The sequence below is a fragment of the Capricornis sumatraensis genome, chromosome 10, assembly GCF_032405125.1.
Source record: "Capricornis sumatraensis isolate serow.1 chromosome 10, serow.2, whole genome shotgun sequence".
Classification (NCBI taxonomy): Eukaryota; Metazoa; Chordata; class Mammalia; order Artiodactyla; family Bovidae; genus Capricornis; species Capricornis sumatraensis.
In genome coordinates, this window is record NC_091078.1 from 50821342 (window position 1) to 50848016 (window position 26675).

General features: G+C 43.7%; 1 protein-coding gene across 7 annotated transcripts in view; it reads left to right on the forward strand.

Annotated features, from left to right (window-relative positions):
- Nucleotides 1-5670, forward strand: part of TGFBR2 (transforming growth factor beta receptor 2) — an 89526-nt gene extending 83856 nt beyond the window's left edge. For 5 of the 7 annotated variants that reach the window (XM_068982915.1, XM_068982912.1, XM_068982913.1 and 2 more), the window contains 2 exons: nucleotides 329-456; nucleotides 3186-5670. In XM_068982915.1, the coding sequence (XP_068839016.1) occupies nucleotides 329-456; nucleotides 3186-3365 (308 nt within the window). In that variant the 3' untranslated portion in view covers nucleotides 3366-5670. The remainder of the gene's footprint in view (nucleotides 1-328; nucleotides 457-3185) is intronic. The other 2 variants (XM_068982914.1, XM_068982918.1) reach the window with 1 other exon arrangement.
- Nucleotides 5671-26675: the final 21005 nt, after the last annotated feature.

Sequence of the window (26675 nt, forward strand, 5' to 3'; positions counted from 1 at the left end):
TTTATGTGCTGCAGACCTTTGTAGGGCCACGAACCTTTGTAATATGGAAGGTTTTTCTACCTCCCAGGAACCATGATCCTTAAAGCCCGTATCCCCTGACCTGGTTGATCTTGTTCTCGGATCTGTCTCCAGTCGTTAGCACTTCATGGTCACTGAACAGTCACGTGTTGACTACTTCAAGGTCCTTCTATGACCCCTCCTTATAATTTTATTAATCGATTAGCATTAAAAACCACCCCCAGCGTAATCACAGGCGAATCCTGACAGTCAGTATCCCAGCTGTGCATGCCCCTCTCAAGGCCCTGTGTCCACCTGCTCTCTCCAACAGAAGTGAAGGACTATGAGCCTCCATTCGGGTCTAAGGTGCGGGAGCATCCCTGTGTGGAAAGCATGAAGGACAATGTGCTGAGAGATCGAGGCCGACCAGAGATTCCCAGCTCCTGGCTCAACCACCAGGTGAGGAGGGACTGTTGTATTCACCCAGAGGGAGAGGGACAGCTTAGGCAGCAGAGAAGTCCAGGCGGCTGGGCATCAATCTGATGTGTTCCGTGATTCTGCTTGGTTTTCTTCATAAAGGAGTTTCAGTAAAAAGGGATGACCTTGTTACTGTATGTCCCACCACAAGTAAGAAAGGGCTCACAAAGAACGTGTGACGGGCACCTGTCATATTGTGCAAGACCCCTTGGTTCTGAACTAAAATATTGTGTTTACAGCCTCTGCCACTCATCCTTTCCATAGGGAGTTTGTGTTTTGTTCTCTTCTGGGTTCCAAATGTTTTCTTCTGGGAGCCTTCAACATTGGCAGGAGCTACTTGTGAGAAGGAAGGGGACTGTCCGCCAGCTGGCCTGTGAGGGGCTGCTGTGTGCTCAGGCCGCTGCAGGCCTGTCAGGGAGGAGGCCGGGATGAAGAAAGGCAAAGAAGACCAGAGGGCAGGGGAACAACCAGGAAATCTGTCTTTCCAGAATCTCCTGACAGGCGGTGGATGCGGCCGGCCGTCCGCAGCAGATTCTTTGCTCTGGTGGCATTTTGATGGGGCAGCGGAGGGGGAGGAGGACCCGTGGGCTGCGGGAGCCGGGACGGTCTGGCACAGCAGGGAGGAGCTCTGGACCACAGCCCCGTGCTCCCAGCTCACGACACCCTGTCTTTTCCATTGACGTAAACCTTTTATGGCTGCCTTTGGATGAATTCCCTCACCCAGGGAGGGCCGGGCTAAGTCCTAGGTTTCCTAAGGGTAAGGCAAATGCAGATGAGAAGCCGAAACCACAGGTCAGGCGTGGCCAAGGAGACAGATGGAGCAGGAAGCCTGTGTGTACCCGCCTGGCTGAGAGCCGCTTCAGTGGGCAGGCCCGCTGACATCAGGGAGAGCCTGCACCAGGCTGTGGACCCTACCGTGGGGGCCCAAGGTTTCTCCCCGGCTTTCAGCAGAGCCTCTTTGACTTTGAAAATGCAAAGCTGTTTTGTATTCACTCTAAACTCAGAAGGTGCGATATTGTTTCCTTCAGCTCTGTCGCCTCCTCTGCCATACAGTTCTTATAATGAATAGCCATTATTCATGATGATAAAATTCTGGAAAGAATTTGCACAATACATTTTTTCTCTTAATGAGATTTGTTGCCCTATTGATTTCAAGTTAATGCTTAATATTTAATTTAATTTACTGCCTGTAATTACAGTGCCAGAATAAAATAAATGTTACTTGTGTACCAACAATAACACTCCACTCTTAACAGGGCCATCAATCAATACCGTCAATTAGGGGAATTATACAATTAATCCAACATCATGGGCTCACTCACGGGGCAGGAAGGGAGGGCAGGTGCTGGGTGTGGGGTGCTGTTGCTCAGAGTGCAGACAGGCAGGTGCCGCTCTCAGGGAAGGGCTGGGATGGATGCATCCCCCGGGCCACCCGTGTGCGCGCTCACCAGTGGCAGGGCCGGGCCTCTGAGAGGCAGAGTCTGTTTCCACTCTTTGGCTACGTAATTAATCCATGTCTGCCTTATTTCCAAAAAACAACTTGAACTAACAAAAGCATTTGCAAAATGAGAGTTAAAGCCACGAGAGAGACTGTGGTTGTCTGTTGTGGACAACATTTTCTGGATGGGCCTTTCTGAGTGGGGCCTTCAGGGGGTTAGGTCAAGACCCCTGATACAGCCTGCAGGACATACGAAGACAGCTGTTTCCCAGGGTCCAGGCTGAAGCTGGAGAGGAAGGGCCAAGCAGAGGGTGTCCTTGAAACTGTTGGAAGATGGGCTTGGACCCTTACAAAGCATGTGGGCTTGACTAATGTAACCAGACTAATGCCCACATGTCACTCCAGCTGGGATAGTCAATCCTGTTTAAATAGGAATGCGGGTGGCTCAGATGGTAAAGAATCTGCCTACAGTGCAGGAGCCCTGGGTTCGATCCCTGGGTCGGGAAGATCCCCTGGAGAAGGGCACGGCAACCCACTCCAGTATTCTCCAGTATTCTTGCCTGGAGAATCCCCAAGGACAGAGGAGCCTGTTGGGCTACAGTCCATGGGGTCGCAGAGTTGGACACAACTGAGTGACTAACATACACATGTGATTCCAGCTCTGACGCTCTGGAAAAGGCAATACCATTGAGACAGTTAAGAGATCAGTGGTTGTTGGGGGCTCGAGAAGGGAAGGAGGGCCAAGGAGGCACACGCAGAGGATGTTCAGGGCAGTGACCTTGTGAGGGCTGTAATGATGGACGCTTGTCAGAACCCTGGTCCTGTACCTCACCATGAACCTCGCTCTGGCTGACTGTGGTCAACAGTGATGTGTTAGTGTTGCTTTACTGGCTTTAACAAATGCCTCACACAGATGTAGCATGTTGATGGTGGGGGAGGCGGTCTGCGTGGGGGGAGGGGGTAGATGGTATGGAAATTTTGCTGTGAACCTAAAGCTTCCCTCAATAGTAAAGCCTGTTACTGCACCCCCGCTCCCCAGAATAGAGAGGTGGGAAATGGCAGTGGAAGCCCACTTCTTGGGAATTTTCATGAACGGGGATGCTGCTGTCCCCAGAAGCCTGCTGGGGACCTGAGCCTCTCTATCTGTGTCTCTGCTTCCCTGCTTCCTGTGAGCGGGAGCCCCCGAGTGCTGCGGTCAGATGGCGCCGGGGGGCTCCCCGCCCCAGGAGCTGCCACCCCCTCTCAGGGGCCTGTGGACCCTCTCCCCCTGCAGGGCATCCAGACGGTGTGCGAGACGCTGGCCGAGTGCTGGGACCACGACCCCGAGGCCCGGCTCACGGCGCAGTGCGTGGCCGAGCGCTTCAGCGAGCTGGAGCATCTGGACAGGCTCTCGGGGAGGAGCAGCTCGGAGGAGAAGATCCCCGAAGACGGCTCCCTCAACACTACCAAATAGCTCTTCCTGCGGCCGGCCCAGCCCAGCCGCCCTGTGGCCAAAGAGCAGGGTCAGCAGGAAGCTGCCCCTGACGATGCTTCCTGGAACCCGGGGTGCTCCCTCCCCCGAGCTGGGAGGGGGTGGCAGGAAGCAGCCTCTGCCTTTGACGTTGTCATAGGATAAGCTGTGTTAGCACTTCCTCAGGAAATGAGATTGATCTTACAATAGCCAATAACATTTGCACTTTATTAATGCCTGTATATAAATATGAAATAGCTATGTTTATATATATCTATATATGTCTATATATACACAGCCATACTATTGGAAAGAGGTGAGGACAGAGATCACATGTGTCCAGACGTGGGCTGGATGGGCAGCCTCAGCACTTGGTGGCACGCATGTGCTGGGCTCGGGGCACAGGGGGAGGGGGTCTCTGCCTTCAGAGAGAGGCTCAGGTCTTGGAGCCTGCTGTGCCACATTGCACTTGCTTTTGCAACGTAGTAACTCCCTGCACTGGGTCCTGTTCTGGCTGTGGAGCCAATTGGAGCCGCACTGTCTGGGGACCAGACCCCGAGGTCCCCACGTCCCATCATCTCTCCTGGACTCAGCACTGAGCTTCACACCCACGTCTGGTTTGTGAACCGCCTTCCTCAGCTAGCTCTGAAAGTCTCATCGCGTCAACGTTTTAAGTCCCATCTTTTACCTCCACAAGCTACAGAAAAATCAGAACATATTTCCCTACCCGTGAAATTGCCACACCTTGTACTAATGAGAAAGTGTTCTTTTTAAAAAAGTGCCTCCCCACCTATGTTACTGTTCCCCATTTCCTAAAAGGGAACAGATCTCCCTTCCAGGTTCTTTATGTTCAGTTTTTCATCACGCTTGGTTTCTGTCTTCCACTTGCTACGCATCACTGGTAGGTCTCAGGCTCCAGGGGACTTGAACACGTTTTGGCCACATGGACAGCACTGAAGCAGCATGGTGCTGCGACAGTCAGGACTGTCTCTCCAGGCACTCGGAACGTGTGTTCTGCTTGGCCAGCACAGTGTTTAACAAAATTGAGCCACTTTTTAAATATCTGGAGATTTTGCAAAAAAAATTTGGGATCCCCGAGTGAGACTAAATAGCAGACGGCTTACAGTTCTCACTGTCCCACGTCATTCACAGATGAAGGTGTAGACACACTTAGAAAGCTGCTCTCTCCCCCTGTTCTCACCCTAGTTTGGGAATTAAACCTTCTTTCCCCAGCCAAGGTTCCCTGCAAGAAATGTGCATTCACGCAACCATTCTCTGGCTAATAGAGTGTAGTTTTGATTCCCTTCCTGGGGTTAAAATTTGAAGTTGGCCTTTTTTTTCTGGAGTGACAAGGACTGCCTCTGGATGGTCCCTGTTAACCCAAATCTCTTTTGCTTGTATGTTAAGAGTGTTCCCCTCTGTCATTCAAGGGGGGAGACCTTTACTCCAAGAAGTTGTTGTCATGGTTACCAGTCTCTTAGTCTCTTACCCACCTTCCCAGTATTTGCAGAATTTGAATGTGGGATGCAGGAGTCCCATCTGCAGTTAGGAAATCTGTGTCCATGTGGGTAAGAACCAAGAATGAGCTTTAATCCTCCATAGGAAACTTGGTAATCCACAAACAGGTGTTAATGCTGCAAATAACAAGCTCTTTTGTAAAAATGATTTGAAGCTTATTTTCAGCCGAATAGGTAGGAATATTGGAGAGGGACTGGCAATGATCAGATCAGCTCTGCTTGGGTTTTGGAAGCCGCGTCTCGTTGGGGTTTTAGCAGACATGCTGAAGTTGGGATTAGGTGGAATTTTTAGGAACCCTTCTCGGTTCAGGTGGACTGACAGAGATAAGGCAGTTTGGCCACAATGCCATGGAAGTGCCCAGAAGTCCCGTGCACTTTAGACCTGGTGATGCTGTCCCAATAGCTGTTGCTCATTGACCTCTAGTGGTGAATTTCTAGAATACTGGTCCATTATGAGAACTTCCAAGATTCAAAAGAGCTTTATCACTTCTGGGTCATCATCAGCATAAACTGGAATGTAGATGATACTGTGGCTTGTTTTATGTTTGTTTTCTCCTTATTCAAGAAAAAGACCAAGGAATAACATTCTGTAGTTCCTAAAAATACTGACTTTTTTCACTACGTAAAGGGAAAGTTTTATTCTTTTATGGAACATTTCAGCAATACTCATGTATTAAAATAGGAATGTGAATGCTGTATACTCTTTTTATATCAAATGTGTCAAGCACTTATTTTCATTCTATGCATTGTTTGTCTTTTATATAAATAAAATGTTTATTCGATTGAATAAAGCAAAAGTACTCAGGTCAGCTTCCTGCCTCCTGTTCCTGTTCATAGGAGCCCGCAAGCCTCATTTGGTTATTTTGTAGTCTGCAGAAAAATCCACAAGACAGATCCTCTCCAGCTTTCCCACGTTCCCTGTCATCTTCACCTGAATGTGGCAGGTCCCTATTTCTAAAAATCAGTCACTTAGTACTGTGACATGTGGAAGGTGCTGGTGGTGTCTTGCTCCTCATCCCAGGGTCAGCACGGTGTCACTCTGCATCTCTGAACAGTACCATGTCCATTGTTTCCCCGTGGCTTCTGCTGGGGCGTGCCTTCTCCTGGGGCGTGGCTTCTCCTGGGGCGTGCCTTCTCACAGAGCTTGGCTTCTAATGGGGCGTGGCACAGCCTTGGCTCTGCACATGCTTGCTTCTGCCCTCCCTTCCTCCTCACAGTAACTGGCTGCCACCATCTTTTTCCTCCTCCAGCTGTCATGCTTCCTGCCTCTTCCTCTCTACCCAGCCACCTCATCTCGCTTGAAGCTTTTTCATTGAGGTATAATTGATATAAACACTATATTAGTTTCAGGCATACAACAGAATAATGCAATATTTGAATATATTGTGAAAGGGCCACCATAAGTTTAGGTAGCATCCATCATCACAGTTACAGAATTTTTTTTCTTATGGTTCAGTTCAGTTCAGTTCAGTCGCGTCCGACTCTTTGTGACCCCATGAATCGCAGCACGCCAGGCCTCCCTGTCCATCACCAACTCCCGGAGTTCACTCAGACTCACGTCCATCGAGTCAACGATGCCATCCAGCCATCTCATCCTCTGTCATCCCCTTCTCCTCCTGCCCACAATCTCTCCCAGCATCAGAGTCTTTTCCAATGAGTCAACTCTTCGCATGAGGTGGCCAAAGTACTGGAGTTTCAGCTTTAGCATCATTCCTTAACTTTTAAAACCTACTCTTAGCAACTTTCAAACATGCAATATGGTATTATCTATTGTTGCCATGCTACACATTAGATCCCTGGGACTTATAAACTGGAAGTTTATACATTTTGACCCCTTTCACCCATTTCATCCACTCCCACCCTCTGCCTCTCTGGCAACCACCAGTGTGTTCTCTGTAGCTCACCTTTTTTATTTTCAGATTCCACACATCAGTGAGATCTTAATGGTATTTGTATTTTTCTGTCTGACTTATTTCACTAAGCATGATGCCCTCAACTTCCGTCCATGTTTTCACAAATGACAAGATTTAAATTTTCATGACTGAAAATATTCTGTTGTATATAAGTGCCACATTTTTTAATCCATTTATCCATCAGTGGACACTTAACTTTATATATTGGCTTAATGCTGCAGTGAACATGGGACACAGATATGTTTTCATTTTGTTTGGATAAATACCCAGAGGTGGAATTGCTGGATTGTTTGGTAGCTCTATTTTGAAATTTTTGAGGACCCTCCATATTGTTTTACATAGTGGTTGCACCAATATACATTCACAGCAACAGTGCACCCACCCCCACAGCTGTGACAACCAAAAGCATCACCAACATTGCCAGATATCCCCTAAGGACAAAATTCCAGCTGAGGGCCGCTTAGCTGGACGTGGTCCTGTCCTACTGTGGGCATTAGTTCTAATGCTATCTTAACTAGCAGCTTGGCAGTTTTAGAGATTACTAATTTTGGCCGTTACCTGCTCCTCCATTTACCACCTACGTGACCTGAGTAAATTCCTTAATCTTCCCATGCCTCACTTTAATCATGTGTACAACGGAATTTTTACAGGCTTCACCTGATACCAGAGACCACTGTGGTAAGGAATACTGGTAAGGCTTTTGGAGTTGGTATTGAAATTGGAAAGCCCTCAGGGCATATTGGCCAATGTTAGGCTGCTTTAGTGTGCCAGGGCTGCTTTCCAGAGAGGCTAAGACTGAGATACATCTTAGGGAGTGCGAACAGCACAGAGGAGAAATGGATGTGCCGCAAGCCTGGAGCACAGAGCAGCTCCTGTCCTGGGTACACACCAGTCATCTGGGGAGGATGCCCATTCACTGAGCACTGGCCTGGACTTCCTCTGAGGCAGCTACTGTGCCCATTTCACAGATGAGAAATGCTTGGAAGACTCCGGTAAGAAGCTTAGGGTCTCAGAGAGGTAGGTCTGCTCACAGAGCCAAGTTGTCCTGGACCTCGAATCTGGAATAATCATTTGGCGTAATGCTTGGTTCTTTTCTGTCCTGTCTCCTGAGGGCTGGTCTGCCCGGTGGCATAACAGAGCCACATCACCACAAAACGTCCTGCCTCATCTGCACGGCACCATCATTCTCATCCCCCCTGCTCCCCTGGGGCTGTATGCCCAACCAGGACAGGGAAGGTGTGCATGTCCTCATCTGTGCTGCTTGACATGCTTCCTCTCATGTGAGAAGTGCTGCCTAAGTTCTTGCTGAGAGCAGGACTGGGGGACAAATGTGCACACTCCTTCAGAAAGTTTCAGACTGTGTCAGCCTTTAAAAACATTTTTTTTTAGTGTGTCTGTTTATTTTTTAGCATATGCTAGAAAAAAAATTAACACAGTCAGCCTGGACTTTTACAAATATTATGGCTTGAAATATAGCTGAGTTTAAAAACTTGAATTGACTTTTTTTTTAAATGCATTAAGTAGATAATTATCCTTATTTTTGGCAGCTGCAGGGGCTGGGATGAGGAATGATGAGGTTAGCATGCTCCCTGCAAGGAAGCAGATCCATACAAGCCCTTGGGAAGCACCAAACACCATGTGCTGTGTTTTCCCATGTGTATCTGTTTTCATCATCACCACCAACCTATGAAGTAGTCTCACCTCCACATTAGAGGTGAGGAAACTGAAGCAGGGAGTGAGACATCAGTAAGGGCCCATGGTGAGCGGTCCTAAGGCCAGGACTGCAACTGAAGCAGTCAGATTCCGGAGCCCGCACATAGACCCTGAATACAAGGTGAAGCGGGAGGTGAAGGCAGGTGGAGCCTAGGATGCTCAAGGGTCTGACTCCTTACGGTCAAACCCAGATAAGGATGATGCAGTGCACACTGGAGGGGTTGGGGTGGCCACTAGGGAGAAGATTGTTCCTCAAAGGAATGGATTCTGGGCTCCAGCCCAAGCGCGTCAGCCAAAACGGGAGCCAAGGTCTTCCGACCCGCCTCGAGGGCTCCGCTTTGCCCGGGTTATTTCAGTTCTGGCTACTGCAAAGTCGAGAGCATTCCTGGTGGTGGTAAATCTTCAAGTGCCCTCAGCAGGGTCCTGGCCCTCACACCCTTCAGTAGCTCTGGAATGCAGGCACTCTCTGTGCCTGGCAGTTTCTAGTGTGCAGTGGTGGCTTTTAAGTGCTCTATGCAAATGACAGTGTGTCCACTAATAGTCTAGTCTTGAGGGAAAAGCCTTCCTGAGTGACAGGGAACTTTTCATTTAGCAAACCTGTCCATCCTTTTTCACAAAAATCACTAAAGTTGACATCTGCAATTTTGTTCATTTTCCTCCCGAAATAGGCTGCCTAATCATTACTTATCACATTTCCAATTAGTTTTTGTTTTTTGAACTTGGATAATTATAGCTCCAGACCATGAGTGTGGGGCCATAGCTTTGGGACCTACTTTGCAAACTGTTCAGATAAAGACAAGACTGGGAACTTTCCCCCATTACATGGCCTGCCAAACAGCCTCATGTGGTGAAATTTAATTCTAATATACCTCCTGATATTGGTGCATTTAAAAATAGCTTATTAAGAGTCTTCCTATTCTAATTAAGCTAAAATTGCACATGCTATGAAATGTGTGCTGTCTCACTCCTCCCCCCCACACACACCTTCCTGAAAAGTCACACTTGTGCAGCCTATGCGAAACAGCACTGCTAAAACTGTCCTCTAATCTTCCCCCTCTGTGTCTGCAATGTAGACAGTAATGATAGCCCTGGTGCTAGAGAGTCATCAAAAAGAATGACGTGTTATCAAGATGTCATATTTTGTCTATTCATAACAAAATCATTAAAATTGGGACCTCTGGAACCAGACTTCCTTCAGTTCAGTCGCTCAGTGGTGTCCGACTCTTTGTGACCCCATAAATCGCAGCACGCCAGGCCTCCCTGTCCATCACCATCTCCCGGAGTTCACTCAAACTCAGGTCCATTGAGTCGGTGATGCCATCCAGCCATCTCATCTTCTGTCGTCCCCTTCTCCTCCTGCCCCCAATCTCTCCCAGCATCAGAGTATTTTCTAATGAGTCAACTCTTCACATGAGGTGGCCAAAGTACTGGAGTTTCAGCTTTAGCATCATTCCTTCCAAAGAAATCCCAGGACTGATCTCCTTTAGAATGGACTGGTTGAATCTCCTTGCAGTCCAAGGGACTCTCAAGAGTCTTCTCCAACACCACAGTTCAAAAGCATCAATTCTTCAGCACTCAGCTTTCTTCACAGTCCAACTCTCACATCCATACATGACTACTGGAAAAACCATAGCCTTGACTAAATAGAACTTTGTTGGCAAAGTAATATCTCTGCTTTTGAATATGCTATCTAGGTTGGTCATAACTTTTCTTCCAAGGAATAAGCGTCTTTTAATTTCATGGCTGCAATCACCATCTGCAGTGGTTTTGGAGCCCCCCAAAAATAAAGTCTGACACTGTTTCCATTGTTTCCCCATCTATTTGCCATGAAGTGATGGGACCAGATGCCATGATCTTTGTTTTCTGAATGTTGAGCTTTAAGCCAACTTTTTCACTCTCCTCTTTCACTTTCATCAAGAGGCTTTTTAGTTCCTCTTCACTTTCTGCCATAAGGGTGGTGTCATCTGCATATGTGAGGTTATTGATATTTCTCCCAGCAATCTTGATTCCAGCTTGTGCTTCTTCCAGCCCATCATTTCTCAAGATGTACTCTGCATATAAATTAAATAAGCAGGGTGATAATACACAGCCTTGACATACTCCTTTTCCTATTTGGACCCAGTCTGCTATTCCATGTCCAGTTGGTCTGGTTCAAATCCTAGCTCTGCACTGACTATCTGACATGGTGTGAGCCTTTTAATCATTCTATTTGATTCCTTACCAAATAAAATGGAACCTACCTGGGAGGGTAGTAAGAATAACTATAAAAATAGAGTTCACTGTTTTCAAAGTGGTTAGGACAGAGATAGGTGCATGTAAGTATTGATTTCTATTCAGTTCAGTTCAGTCGCTCAGTTGTGTCTGACTTTGCAACCCCATGGACTGCAGCACACCAGGCTTCCCTGTCCATCACTAACTCCCAGAGCTTGCTCAAACTCATGTCCATTGAGTCAGTGATGCCATCCAACCATCTCATCCACTGTCATCCCCTTCTCCTCCTGCCTTCAATCTTTCCCAGCGTCAGGGTCTTTTCCAGTGAGTCAGTTCTTCAGATCAAGTGGCCAAAAGACTGGAGTTTCAGCTTCAGCATCAGTCCTTCCAGTGAATATTCATGACTGATTTCCTTTAGGATGGACTGGTTGGATCTCCATGAAGTCCAAGGGACTCTCAAGACTCTTTTCCAACACCACAGTTCAAAAGCATCAATTCTTCGGCACTCGGCCTTCTTTATGGTCCGACCTTCACATCCATACATAACTACTAGAAAAACTATAGCTTTGACTAGATGGACCTTTGTTGGCAAAGTAATGTCTCTGCTTTTTAACATGCTGTCCAGGTTGGTCACAGCTTTTCCTCCAAGGGGCAAGCATCTTTTATTTTCATGCTGTAGTTACCATCTGCAGTGACTTAGGAGCACAAAAAAATAAAGTCTGTTACTGTTTCCACTGTTTTCCCCATCAATTTGCCATGAAGTGATGGGGCCAGGTGCCATGATCTTAGTTTTTTAAATGTTGAGCTTTAAGCCAGCTTTTTCCCTTTCTTCTTTCACTTTTGTCAAGAGGCTCTTGAATTCCTTTGCTTTCTGCCATAATCGTGGTCTGCGTATCTGAGGTTATTGATATTTCTCCCAGCAATCTTGATTCCAGCTTATGCTTCATCCAGCCTGGCATTTTGCATGATGTACTCTGCATATAAGTTAAATAAGCAGGGTGACAGTATACAGCCTTGACATACTCCTTTGCCAGTTTGGAACCAGTCTGTTGTTCCACGTCTGGTTCCAATTGTTGCTTCCTGCCTTGCATACAGATTTCTCAAGAGGCAGGTAAGGTGGTCTGGTATTCCCATCTCATTCAGAATTTTCCACAGTTAGCTGTGATCCACAAAGTCAAAGGCTTTGGCATAGTCAATAAAGCAGAAACAGATGTTTTTCTGGAACTGTCTTGCTTTTTTGATGATCCAACGGATGTTGACAATTTGATCTATTATCTACTCCAAAATGAAGTTATGATGGTGTCATATTTTAGAGACATAATATCTCAACATCACTATCAGAGAAATGCAAATCAAATCTACAATAAGGTATCAGCTCACACTGGTCAGAATGGCCATCATCAAAAAATCTACAGACAATAAATTCTAGAGAAGGTGTGGAGAAAAGGGAATACCCTTACATCACTGATAGAAATGTAAATTGGTAACAGCTTCTGTGGAGAACAGTATGGAGGTTCTGTAAAAAACGAAGAGATACCATATGATCCAGCAATCCCACTCCTGGGCGTGTATATAAAGAAAACCATAATTCAAAAATACACATTCACCCCAATGTTCACTACTGCACTATTTAAAATATCCAGGACATGGAAGCAATCTAAATGTCCATTGACAAATGAACGCATAAAGAAGTAGTGTGTATGTGTGTGTGTGTATATGTATATATATATATATACATATATATATATATACATACACACATATATACAGTGACCTCGGACTCGGGGTAGCTCCTCTCGGCTGCCGCCCCTGACCTCGAATGCAGGGTAGCTCCTCTCGGCCGTTCCTGTGCCGTCGCAGCCTGGCACTCTAGGCTGCGCAGCCGCCTGCGCCTAGTGCGCCGGCTCTCGGCAGCCGCCTGCGCTTAGTGTCCGAGGTCAGTGGCGGCCGAGAGGAGCTACCCCGCGTCCGAGGTCAGGGGTGGCCGGGAGGAGACATCCCGCATCCGAGGTGAGGGTGGTGGCCGAAAGGTGCTACCCCGTGTCCGAGATCGGGGCGGCCGGGAGGAGACACCCCACGTCTGAGGTCAGGGGCGGCAGCCGGGAGGAGCTATCCTGCATCTGAGGGCAGGGGCGGCAGGGAGGAGACACCCCACGTCCGAGGTCAGGGGCGTCCAGGAGAAGCCACCTCGCACCCAAGGCCAAGGGCGGTGACCCTGAAGAGCCACCCTGAGCCCGAGGCCAGGGGCGGCAGCTGGGAGGAGCCACCCAAGCCCAAGGCCAGGGCCGGCAGCTGGGCGGCCAGGAGGAACATCCCCAGGAACGGAGGCTGCGTAGGCACAGGAGGGCCTAGAGAAGCTATCCCACGTTGAAGGTCAGGAACAGCAGCGGTAAGGAGATACCCCTCGTCCAAGGTAAGGAGCAGCGGCTGTGCTTTGCTGGAGCAGCCGTGAAGAGATACCCCATGCCCAAGGTAAGAGAAACCCAAGTAAGATGGTAGGTGTTGCAAGAGGGCATCAGAGGGCAGACACACTGAAACCATACTCACAGAAAACTAGTCAATCTAATCACACTCTGACAGAGTGTGGTCCAATGGAGAAGGGAATGGCAAGCCACTTCAGTATTCCTGCCTTGAGAACCCCATGAACAGTATGAAAATGCAAAATGATAGGATACCAAAAGAGGAACTCTCCAGGTCATTAGGTGCCCAATATACTACCGGAGATCAGTGGAGAAATAACTCTAGAAGGAATGAAGGGATGGAGCCAAAGCAAAAACAATACCCAGTTGTGGATGTGACTGGTGATAGAAGCAAGATCTGATGCTATAAAGAGCAATATTGCATAGGAACCTGGAATGTCAGGTCCATGAATCAAGGCAAATTGGAAGTGGTCAAACAAGAGATGGCAAGGGTGAATGTTGACATTCTAGGAATCAGCAAACTAAAATGGACTGGAATGGGTGAATTTAACTCAGATGACCATTATATCTACTACTGAGGACAGGAATCCCTCAGAAGAAATGGAGTAGCCATCATGGTCAACAAAAGAGTCTGAAATGCAGTACTTGGATGCAATCTCAAAAACGACAGAATGATCTCTGTTCATCTCCAAGGCAAACCATTCAATATCACAGTTATCCAAGTCTATGCCCCAACCAGTAACTCTGAAGAAGCTGAAGCTGAACGGTTCTATGAAGACCTACAAGAACTTTTAGAACTAACACCCAAAAAAGATGTCCTTTTCATTATAGGGGACTGGAATGCAAAAGTAGGAAGTCAAGAAACACTTGGAGTAACAGGCAAATTTGGCCTTGGAATGCAGAATGAAGCAGGGCAAAGACTAATAGGGTTTTGCCAAGAAAATGCACTGGTCATAGCAAACATCCTCTTCCAACAACACTAGAGAAGACTCTACACATGGACATCACCAGATGGTCAACACCGAAATCAGATTGATTATATTCTCTGCAGCCAAAGATGGAGAAGCTCTATACAGTCAACAAATACAAGACCAGGAGCTGATTGTGGCTCAGAGCATGAACTCCTTAGTGCCAAATTCAGACTTAAATTGAAAAAAGTAGGGAAAACCGCTAGACCATTCAGGTATGACCTAAATCAAATCCCTTATGATTATACAGTGGAAGTGAGGAATAGATTTAAGGGCCTAGATCTGATAGCTAGAGTGCCTGATGAACTATGGAATGAGGTTCGTGATACTGTACAGGAGACAGGGATCAAGACCATCCCCATGGAAAAGAAATGCAAAAAAGCAAAATGGCTGTCTGGGGAGGCCTTACAAATAGCTGTGAAAAGAAGAGAGGCAAAAAGCAAAGGAGAAAAGGAAAGATATAAGCATCTGAATGCAGAGTTCCAAAGAATAGCAAGAAGAGATAAGAAAGCCTTCTTCAGCGATCAATGCCAAGAAATAGAGGAAAACAACAGAATGGGAAAGACTAGAGATCTGTTCAAGAAAATTAGAGATACCAAGGGAACATTTCATGCAAAGATGGCCTCGATAAAGGACAGAAATGGTCTGGACCTAACAGAAGCAGAAGATATTAAGAAGAGATGGCAAGAATACACAGAAGAGCTGTACAAAAAAGATCTTCACAACCCAGATAGTCATGATGATGTGATCACTAATCTAGAACCAGACATCATGGAAAGTGAAGTGAAGTGGGCCTTAGAAAGCATCACTATGAACAAAGCTAATGGAGGTGACGGAATTCCAGTTGAGCTGTTTCAAATCCTGAAAGATGATGCTGTGAAAGTGCTGCACTCAATATGCCAGCAAATTTGGAAAACTCAGCAGTGGCCACAGGACTGGAAAAGGTCAGTTTTCATTCCAATCCCAAAGAAAGGCACTGCCAAAGAATCCTCAAACTACCGCACAATTGCACTCATCTCACATGCTAGTAAAGTAATGCTCAAAATTCTCCAAGCCAGGCTTCAGCAATACGTGAACCGTGAACTCCCTGATGTTCAAGCTGGTTTTAGAAAAGGCAGAGGAACCAGAGATCAAATTGCCAACATCCGCTGGATCATGGAAAAAGCAAGAGAATTCTAGAAAAACATCTATTTCTTCTTTATTGACTATGCCAAAGCCTTTGACTGTATGGATCACAATAAACTGTGCAAAATTCTGAAAGAGATGGAAATACCAGACCCCCTGACCTGCCTCTTAAGAAATCTGTATGCAGGGCAGGAAGCAACAGTTAGAACTGGACATGGAACAACAGACTGGTTCCAAACAGGAAAAGGAGTGCGTCAAGGCTATATATTGTCACCCTGCTTATTTAACTTATATGCAGAGTACATCATGAGAAATGCTGGGCTGGAAGAAACACAAGCTGGAATCAACATTGCCAGGAGAAATATCAATAACCTCAGATACGCAGATGACACCACCCTTATGGCAGATTGTGAAGAGGAGCTAAAAAGCCTCTTGATGAAAGTGAAAGAGGAGAGTGAAAAAGTTGGCTTAAAGCTCAACATTCAGAAAACAAAGATCATGGTATCTGGTCCCATCACTTCATGGCAAATAGATGGGGAAACAATGGAAACAGTGTCAGACTTTATTTTTTGGGCTCCAAAATCACTGCAGATGGTGATTGCAGCCATGAAATTAAAAGACGCTTACTCCTTGGAAGAAAAGTTATGACCAACCTAGATAGTATATTCAAAAGCAGAGACATTACTTTGCCGACTAAGGTCCGTCTAGTCAAGGCTATGGTTTTTCCTGTGGTCATGTATGGATGTGAGAGTTGGACTGTGAAGAAGGCTGAGCACCGAAGAATTAATGCTTTTGAACTGTGGTGTTGGAGAAGACTCTTGAGAGTCCCTTGGACTGCAAGGAGATCCAACCAGTCCATTCTGAAGAAGATCAGCCCTGGGATTTCTTTGGAAGGAATGATGCTAAAGCTGAAACTCCAGTACTTTGGCCACCTCATGAGAAGAGTTGAGTCATTGGAAAAGACTCTGATGCTGGGAGGGATTGGGGGCAGGAGGAGAAGGGGACGACAGAGCATGAGATGGCTGGATGGCATGACGGACTCGATGGATGTGAGTCTGAGTGAGCTCCGGGAGTTGGTGATGGACAGGGAGGCTTGGCGTGCTGGGATTCATGGGGTTGCAAAGAGTTGGACACGACTGAGTGACTGAACTGAACTGATATACAGTGAAATATTACTCAGCCATAAAAAAGAATGAACTAATGCCATTTGCTGCAGCAGGAATGGGCCTAGAGATGATCCTACTAAGTGACCTAAGTTAGAGCATGATAAATATATCATTTCACTCCTATGTGAAATCTAATTAAAAAAAAAACAGAAATGAATTTATTACAAAACAAAAACAGACTCAAAGATTTAAAAAACAAACTTATGGTTCCCAAAGGGGAAATGTTGTGGTGGGGGAACAATTTAGTAGCTTGTGGTTAATATACACACACTGCTATATATAAAATAAATAATCAACAATGACCTACAGTATAGCACAGGGAACTCTGTATTCTGTAATAACTAATACAGAATAGAATCTGAAAAAGAATGAATGTATATATATATTCAATCACTTTGTTGTATACCTGAAACTAACACAACATTGTAAATCAACTATACTGCAGTAAATTTTTTTAAAAAATACACAGTATTCCCCAAGTCATTGGGTAAAATCGTCCCATGAAGAAGATGAGCCATGTCTTCTGTATAAAAACCTTGCCACTAGCTCCCTTCCATGAAGTACTTCTAACTACTGATGGTTTGGCACTCCCCTATTCAAATAGATGTTTTCTGTAAGTCTTCACAATTTATTATGGTTCACTTTACCTTTTAAAACACAAATACACCACAATTTCTTCATTTACCTTATTCAAAGACACTGGGATTTTTCTTTCTTTTTTTATTACAAAATTCAGAATAGACAGTATGGATATATCAAAGAAGGGAATAGACAGTATGGATATACCAAAGAAGGAAATATATCAAAGTTTAAAGAAGTAAGATGATTTGGATTTTAGAATTCATTGCAAAATAGACAGATTGAGGATGCTAGTGAAGAAACTGGACAAGAGTAGAAGACCGCATAATGGCGACTTCCCCAAAGTGAGAAAAGCTCTACTAGCTTAAACACTAACAAAATGTATGCAGGATCTAGGTACTGGAAACCACAGTAAATTGATGAATATAAAAGACCAAAATAAACTGAATGCTATTCTTTGATCATGAATTGGAAGATTCAGTATTGTTATCTATTCTCTCCAATCTGATCTGTAAAGTCAAGACAATTCAATCAAGATTCTAACTTTTTTTGGATAGATATCAGTAAGAAAATTCTAAAATGTATGTACAAGTTCAAAGGAACTAGGATGGCACAAACAATTCTGAAAGAACTAAGTTGGAAGGCGTACTCTACTTTGAAAACACACTATAAAGCTATGCTGACCTAAAGTAAATATTCTTCATTCATTTCTCTGGCAAAAAATAGGTTTATTTTGGATCCTCAAGAAATTGCAGTTTGGAGGGGCGGTCCTAAGATGGCAGAGGAATAAGACAGAGAGACCACTTTCTCCCCACAACATTCATCGGAAGATCATTTGAACACTGAGCAAATTCCACAAAACAACTTCTGAACATTGGCGGAGGGCACAAGGCATCCAGAAACGAAGCCATTCTCTGTGAAAGGAGGTAGGACAAAAGATAAAAGATAAAAAGAGACAAAAGAGTTAGGGACAGAGACCTGTCCCGGGGAGGGAGTCATGAAGGAGAAGTTTCTAAACACCAGGAAACCCTCTTACTGGCCGGTCTGTGGGGAGTTTTGGAATCTCAGAGGGCAACATAACCGGGAGGAAATAAAAAAAAAGAACCCACAGATTACGTGCATACTCGTGAGTCCCAGTGGAGAGGTAGCCCAGAAACTCGCATTCGCCAGCAGCGGTGGGGGCTGAACAGGGAGGCGCGGGCTGCATGCATAGGGTGGGTACCAGGCCTGAATGCCCTGAGGACAATCCAAGGGAGCTAACCTGAGATAGCAACCCAAACTGTGGGATAGCCAGAGAGAAAAAAAAAGAGAAAGAACTTTCTTTGAAAAGTTCTGAGGCACAGCCTAGCCCACTCACAGAACAAAGGATTGAGCAAATACCAGAGAAGAGCTAGCCGGGGGCAGACTGGGCCCTCCCCCCGCTGGAGGCAGGGAGGCAGGTGGGCAACAGCCAGAGCTGGAAGGCAAGTGGCATCCTCCACCAAACTGTGAGCAGGCTCCCAGTTAGTAACAAAGTCTTCCTGGGATCCTGGATGGTTGACATCCACCAGGAGGGTCACAGTCAGAGATCAGCTCCCCAGAGGAGACACACGGCACACCTGAGACACCGCTCATGCTGCCAACCAGGAAACCGAGGGGCTGGGACTGGGGAGGCGATAAGACGCACCCCCACCTGGAGAGAGAGCACTCACCAAACACCAGGTCGCCTGAGGTGCTCAGACCTGGGAAGGGCACAAAACGCAGGCCCAACCGAGTCTGCGCCTTTGTGGAGTACCTGAGAACCTGAACCTGAGAGGCTTAGACCTGGGAAGTGCACGCTACCCAGGGCCCACTTTAGACAGTTCCCCTGCAGAGCAACCTGGAGCCTGAGCAGTGTAGACCGGGAAAGCATACACACCATGAGCGGGGGCAAACCCAGTGTGGCCCAGACACTGCGAGCATTCCCCACACATGCCAGTGATATTAGTTTACAGTGTTCCTCCCTCCCCACAGCACAACTGAACAAGTGAGCCTAAATTAGTGACCACCTTCACCCCCTTGTTGTCAGGGTGGAAATTAGACACTGAAGAGACTTGCAAACAGAGGCAGCCAAAACAAAGAAGAGGGAACGGCTCTGGAAGTGACAGGTGCCACAGATTAAAACCCTGTAGTTAGCACCAACTACACTGGAAGGGGCCTGTAGACCTTGAGAAGAAATATAAGCTGGAACAAGGAACTATCTGAAACTGAACTGACCCCACACTGCCCTCAACAGCTCCAGAAAAATTCCTAGATATATTTTACTATTATCATTTTTTAATGTTTTCAATTTTTATTATTTTTAAGTTCTTTATTACTCCTTTAATTCTTTTTATAACCTAATATTACTTTGCAAAAAAAGACCTTATTTTTAAAGCAAATTTCATATATATATTTTTTATAATTTTTGTGATTTTTTTTTAATATTGTATTTTTGAGAGTCTAACCTCTACTCTAGATTTTTAATCTTTGCTTTTTGGTTTTTGTTATCAATTTTGTACCTTTAAGAATCCAATCTTCCGTGCCAATTTTTACTTAGGAGTATGATTGATTACTTTTTATTATCAATTTTGCACCTTTAAGAATTCAATCTTCAGTGCCAATTTTTACTTAGGAGTATGAAAGCTTGATTGCTCTCTCCCCCTTTTGACTCTCCTTTCTCTCCCCAGGTCACCTTTATCTCATCCCTCCCCCTTCTCTTCTCTACTTAACTCTGTGAATCTTCTTAGGTGTCCTGGGCTTTGGAGAACACTTAGGGAACTGATTAATGGCCAGATCTCTCTCTCCTTTTGACTCCCCCTCTTCTCCTGGTCACCTCTATCTCTTTCCTCCCTCTTCCCTCCTCCATGGAACTCCATGAACATATCTAAGTGTTCCAGACTGTGGAAAACACATAGGGAATTGATTACTGGCTAGACTGCTCTCGCCTCTTTTGATTCCTCCTCTTCTCCTCCTGGTCACCTCTATCTCCCTCCTCCCTCTTCTCTTCTCCATGTAACTCTGTGAACCTCTCTGGGTGTCCCTCACTGTGGAGAATCTTTTCACCATTAACCCAGATGTTTTATCATCAGTGCTGTATGGATGGAGAAGTCTTGAGGCTACTGTAAGAATAAGACTGAAAGCCAGAGGCAGGAGGCTTAAACCCAAAACTTGAGAACTCCAGAAAACTCCTGACTCCAGGGAACATTAATCAACAAGGGCTCGTCCAAAAGCCTCCATACCTACACTGAAGCCAAGCTCCACCCAAGAGTCAACAAGTTTCAGAGCAAGATGTACCAAACTAATTCTCCAACAATGCAGGAACATAACCCTGAGCATTAAAATACAGGCAGCCAAAAGTCACACCAAACACACAGACACCTCAAAACACTACTGGACACTTCACTGCACTCCAGCGAGAGGAGATTCAGCTCCACCCACCAGAACACCAACGCACACTTCCCTAACCAGGAAACCTTAACAAGCCACTTGTCCAACCTTACCCACAGGGAGGAACCTCCACAATAAAGAGGAACAACAAACTACCAGCATACAGAAAGGCCACCCCAAACACAGCAACCTAAACAAGATGAAAAGGCAGAGAAATATTCAGCAGGTAAACGAACATGATAAATGCCCACCAAACCAAACCAAACCAAAGAGGAGCAGATAGGAAGTCTACCTGAAAAAGAATTGAGAATAAGGACAGTAAAAATGATGCAAAATCTTGAAAACAAAATGGAGTTACAGATAAATAGTCTGGACACAAGGATTGAGAAGATGCAAGACATGTTTAACGAGGACCTAGAAGAAATAAAAGAGAGTCAATCAGTAATGAATAATGCAGTAACTGAGATCAAAAGCACTCTGGAGGGAACCAACAGTAGAATAACTGAGGCAGAAGACAGGATAAGTGAGGTGGAAGATAGAACGGCGGAAATAAATGAAGCAGAGAGGAAAAAAGAAAAATGAATTAAAAGAAATGAGGACAACCTCAGAGACCTCTGGGACAATGTCAAATGCCCCAACATTCAAATCATAGGCGTCCCAGAAGAAGAAGACAAAAAGAAAGGCCATGAGAAAATACTTGAGGAGATAATAGTTGAAAACTTTCCTAAAATGGGGAAGGAAATAGCCACCCAAGTCCAAGAAACCCAGAGTCCCAAACAGGATAAACCCAAGGTGAAACACCCCAAGACACATATTAATCAAACTAACAAAAATCAAATGCAAAGAACAAGTATTAAAAGCAGCAGGGGAAAAACAACAAATAACACACAAAGGGATCCCATAAGGATAACAGCTGATCTTTCAATAGAAACTCTTCAGGCCAGAAGAGAATAGCAGGACATACTTAAAGTGATGAAAGAGAAAAACCTGCAGCCCAGATTACTGTACCCAGCAAGGAGCTCATTCAAATATGAAGGAGAAATCAAAAGCTTTACAGACAAGCAAAAGTTCAGAATTCAGCACCACCAAACCAGCTCTTCAACAAATGCTAAAGGATCTCCTCTAGACAGGAAATACAGAAAAGGTTTATAAACTCAAACCCAAAACAACAAAGTAAATGGCAATGGGATCATATTTATCAATAAATACCTTAAATGTAAATGGGTTGAATGGCCCAACCAAAAGACAAAGACTGGCTGAATAGATACAAAAACAAGACCCCTATATATGCTGTCTACAAGAGACCCACCTCAAACCAAGGGACACATACAGACTGAAAGTGAAGGGCTGAGAAAAAGATATTTCATGCAAATAGAGATCAAAAGAAAGCAGGAGTAGCAATACTCATATCAGATAAAACAGACTTTGAAATAAAGGCTGTGAAAGGAGACAAAGAAGGACACTACATAATGATCAAAGGATCAATCCAAGAAGAAGATATAACAATTATAAATATATATGCACCCAACCTAGGAGCACCGCAGTATGTAAGACAAATGCTAACAAGTATGAAAGGGGAAATTAACAATAACACAATAATAGTGGGAGACTTTAATACCCCACTCTCACCTATGGATAGATCAACTAAACAGAAAATTAGCAAGGAAACACAAACTTTAAATGATACAATGGACCAGTTAGACCTAATTGATATCTATAGGACATTTCACCCCAAAACAATGAATTTCACGTTTTTCTCAAGTGCACATGGAACCTTCTCCAGGATAGATCACTTCCTGGGCCATAAATCTAGCCTTGGTAAATTAAAAAAAGTTTAAGTCATTTCAAGCATCTTTTCTGATCACAGTGAGGTAAGATTAGATGTCGACTACAGGAAAAAAGCTATTAAAAATACAAACACATGGAGGCTAAACAACATGCTTCTGAATAACCAACAAATCACAGAAGAAATTTTAAAAGGAATCAAAATATGCATAGAAATGAATGAAAATGAAAACACAACAACCCAAAACCTATGGGATTCAGTAAAAGCAGTGCTAAGGGGAAGGTTCATAGCAATACAAGCTTACCTCAAGAAACAAGAGAAAAATAAAATAAATAACCTAACTCTACACCTAAAGCAACTAGAAAAAGAAGAAATGAAGAACCCCAGGGTTAGTAGAAGGAAAGAAATCATAAAAATTAGGGCAGAAATAAATGAAAAAGAAACAAAGAAGACCACAGAAAAACTCAACAAAGCTAAAAGCTGGATCTTGGAGAAGATAAATAAAATAGACAATCCATTAGCCAGACTCATCAAGAGAAAAAAAGGGAGAAGGATCAAATCAACAAAATTAGAAATGAAAATAGAGAAATCACAACAGACAACACAGAAATACAAAGGATCATAAGAGACTACCATCAGCAACTATATGCCAATAAAATGGACAATTTGGAAGAAATGGAAAAATACTTAGAAAAGTACAACTTTCCAAACTGAACCAGGAAGAAATAGAAAATCTTAACAGACCCATCACAAGCACGGAAATTGAAACTGTAATCAGAAATCATCCAAAAAACAAAAGCCCAGGACCAGACAGCTTCACAGCTGACTTCTACCAAAAATTTTGAGAAGAGCTAACACTTATCCTACTCAAACTCTTCCAGAAAATTGCAGAGGAAGGTAAACTTCCAAACTTATTCTAAGAGGCCAATATCACCCTAATACCAAAACCTGACAAAGATGACACAAAAAAAGAAAACTACAGGCCAGTATCACTGATGAACATAGATGCAAAAATCCTTAACAAAATTCCAGCAAATAGAATCCAACAACATGTTAAAAAGATCATATATCATCACCAAGTGGGCTTTATCCCAGGGATGCAAGGATTCTTCAACATTTGCAAATCATACAATGCGATATATCACATTAACAAATTGAAAGATAAAAACCATATGATTGTCTCAACAGATGCAGAGAAAGCTTTTGACAAAATTCAACATCCATTTATGATAAAAACCCTCCAGAAAGCAGGCATAGAAGGAACATACCTCAACATAATAAAACCCATATATGAGAAACCACGGCAAACATTATCCTCAATGGTGAAAAATTGAAAGCATTTCCCCTAAAGTCAGGAACAAGTCAAGGATGCCCACTCTCACCACTACTATTCAACACAGTTCTGGAAGTTTTGGCCACAGCAATCAGAGCAGAAAAAGAAATAAAAGGAATCCAAATTAGAAAAGAAGAAGTAAAACTCTCACTGTTTGCAGATGACATGATCCTCTACATAGAAAACCCTAAAGACTCCACCAGAAAATTACTAGAGCTAATCAATGAATATAGTAAAGTTACAGGATATAAAATCAACACACAGAAATTCCTTGCATTCCTATACACTAATAATGAGAAAGCAGAAAAAGAAATTAAGGAAACAATTCCATTCACCATTGCAGTGAAAAGAATAAAATACTTAGGAATATATCTACCTAAAGAAACTAAAGACCTATATAAAGAAAACTATAAAACACTGGTGAAAGAAATCAAAGAGGACACTAATAGATGGAGAAATATACCCTGTTCATGGATTGGAAGAATCAATATAGTGAAAATGAGTACACGACCCAAAGCAATCTACAGATTCAAGGCAATCCCTATCAAGCTACCAGTGGTATTTTTCACAGAGCTAGAACAAATAATTTCACAATTTGTATAGAAATACCAAAAACCTCAAATAGCCAAAGCAATCTTGAGAAAGAAGAATGGAACTGGAGGAATCAACCTGCCTGACTTCAGGCTCTACTACAAAGCCATAGTCATCAAGACAGTATGGTGCTGGCACAAAGACAGAAAAATAGATCAATGGAACAAAATAGAAAGCCCAGAGATAAATCCACACACCTCTGGGCACCTTATCTTTGACAAAGGAGGCAAGAATATACAAAGGGGAAAAGACAATCCCTTTAACAAGTGGTGCTGGGAAAACTAGTCAACCACTTGTAAAAGAATGAAACTAGAACACTTGCTAACACCATACACAAAAATAAATAATTTATTAAAGATCTAAATGTTAAGACCAGAAACTATAAAACTCCTAGAGGAAAACAGGCAAAACACTTTCTGACATAAATCACAGCAGGATCTTCTATGACCCACCTCCCAGAGTAATGGAAATAAAAGCAAAAATAAACAAATGGGACCTAATTAAAATTAAAAGCTTTTGCCACAATGAAGGAAACTATAAGCAAGGTGAAAAGACAGCCTTCCGAATGGGAGAAAATAATAGTAAACAAAGCAACTGACAAAAAATTAATCTCAAAAATATACAAGCAACTCCTACAGCTCAATTCCAGAAAAATAAACAACCCAATCAAAAAATGGGCCAAAGAATAAATAGACATTTCTCCAAAGAAGACATACAGATGGCTAACAAACACATGAAAAGATGCTCAACATCATTCATTATCAGAGAAATGCAAATCAAAACCACAATGAGGTACCATTTCATGCCAGTCAGAATGGCTGTGATCCAAAAGTCTACAAGCAATAAATGCTGGAGAGAGTGTGGAGAAAAGGGAACCCTCTTACACTGTTGGTGGGAATGCAAACTAGTACAGCCACTATGGAGAACAGTGTGGAGGTTCCTCAAAAGACTGGAAATAGAACTGCCATATGACCCAGCAATCCCACTGCTGGGCATACACACCAAGGAAACCAGAATTGAAAGAAACACGTGTACCCCAATGTTCATCGCAGCACTGTTTATAATAGCCAGGACATGGAAGCAACCTAGATGTCCATTGGCAGACGAATGGATAAGAAAGCTGTGGTACATATACACAATGGAATATTACTCAGCCATTAAAAAGAATACATTTGAATCAGTTCTGATGAGGTGGATGAAACTGGAGCCTATTATACAGAGTGAAGTAAGTTAGAAAGAAAAACACCAATACAGTACATTAACACATATATATGGAATTTAGAAAGATGGTAACAATGACCCTATATGTGAGATAGCAAAAGAGACACAGATATAAAGAACAGATTTTTGGACTCTGTGGGAGAAGGCGAGGGTGGGATGACTTGAGAGAATAGCATTGAAACATGTATATTATCATGTGAAACAGATCACCAGTCCAGGTTTGATGCATGAGACAGGGTGCTTAGGACTGGTGCACTGGGATGACCCTGAGGGATGGGATGGGGAAGGAGGTGGGAGGGAGGTTCAGGATGGGGGACACATGTACACCTATGGCTGATTCATGTCAATGAATGCCAAAAAAACCACAATAATATTGTAAAGCAATTAGCCTCCAATTAAAATAAATAAATTAAAAAAAAAGAAATTACAGTTTAGGGTCTGCAACCATGGCAAGCCACATGCAAGTCCCCTGCACAGCAAGGAGAGGAGAACTCTTTTAAAGGGGGGAAGAGGGAAGAGGAAGAGGGAGATACAATCTATTGGGTGTAAGATAGGCTCAAGGATACAACACAGGGAATGCAGCCAACATTTCTATACAAACTATAAATTTTTTAAATTAAAAAATAAAGAGAGAAAAGGCAGTTAAAGGAGCTGTAGTAAACAAAGAGTCCACTGGAGCAATTAAGATTTTTGAATAACTGTGGCTTTTCATTGGCTGAGTTGTGACAGGCTCTCACTGGCTGACCCCTTGCCAGGCATAAAGGAATAGTCTTCTTCTGGACTCTGCTATGGTCGTAGGACGTGGGAGCTCACCCTTCTGGTCTTTTGGCTTTATTTTAATTGATGTTCTTGTTTATTAATGTTGATGGCTATAATCATCAGAATAAAGAGTCCAGATTCAAGACAGTAAATCAATAAGGCAACAGAGGTCCTAAATGATACAACAGAACAGTTAGACTTAATTGGTATCTTCAGGATATAATATTCAAAAAAAGCAGAATACACATTCTTTTCAAGTGGAAACATTTTCAAAAAGGAAACATTCTATAGGATTTTCCATGTGTATGTTTTGAGTACAAAACAAGCCTCAACAAATTTAAGATTATATAAAATATTTCAAGCATCTTTTCTGACCCACAATAGCATGATGCTAGAAATCAACCACAGGAAAAACAAGAAAAAAATTTACATGGAAACTAAGCAATATGCTACTAAAAACCAGTGGGTCAACAATGAAATACAAGAGGAAATTTAAAATATTAATACCTTGAGACCAAAGACAATGAAAACATGTCATACAAAAATATACAGGATGCAAGAAAAGCAGTTCTTAGAGAGAAGTTTATATGGGTCTTCTTTAAGAAACAAGAAAAATCTCAAATA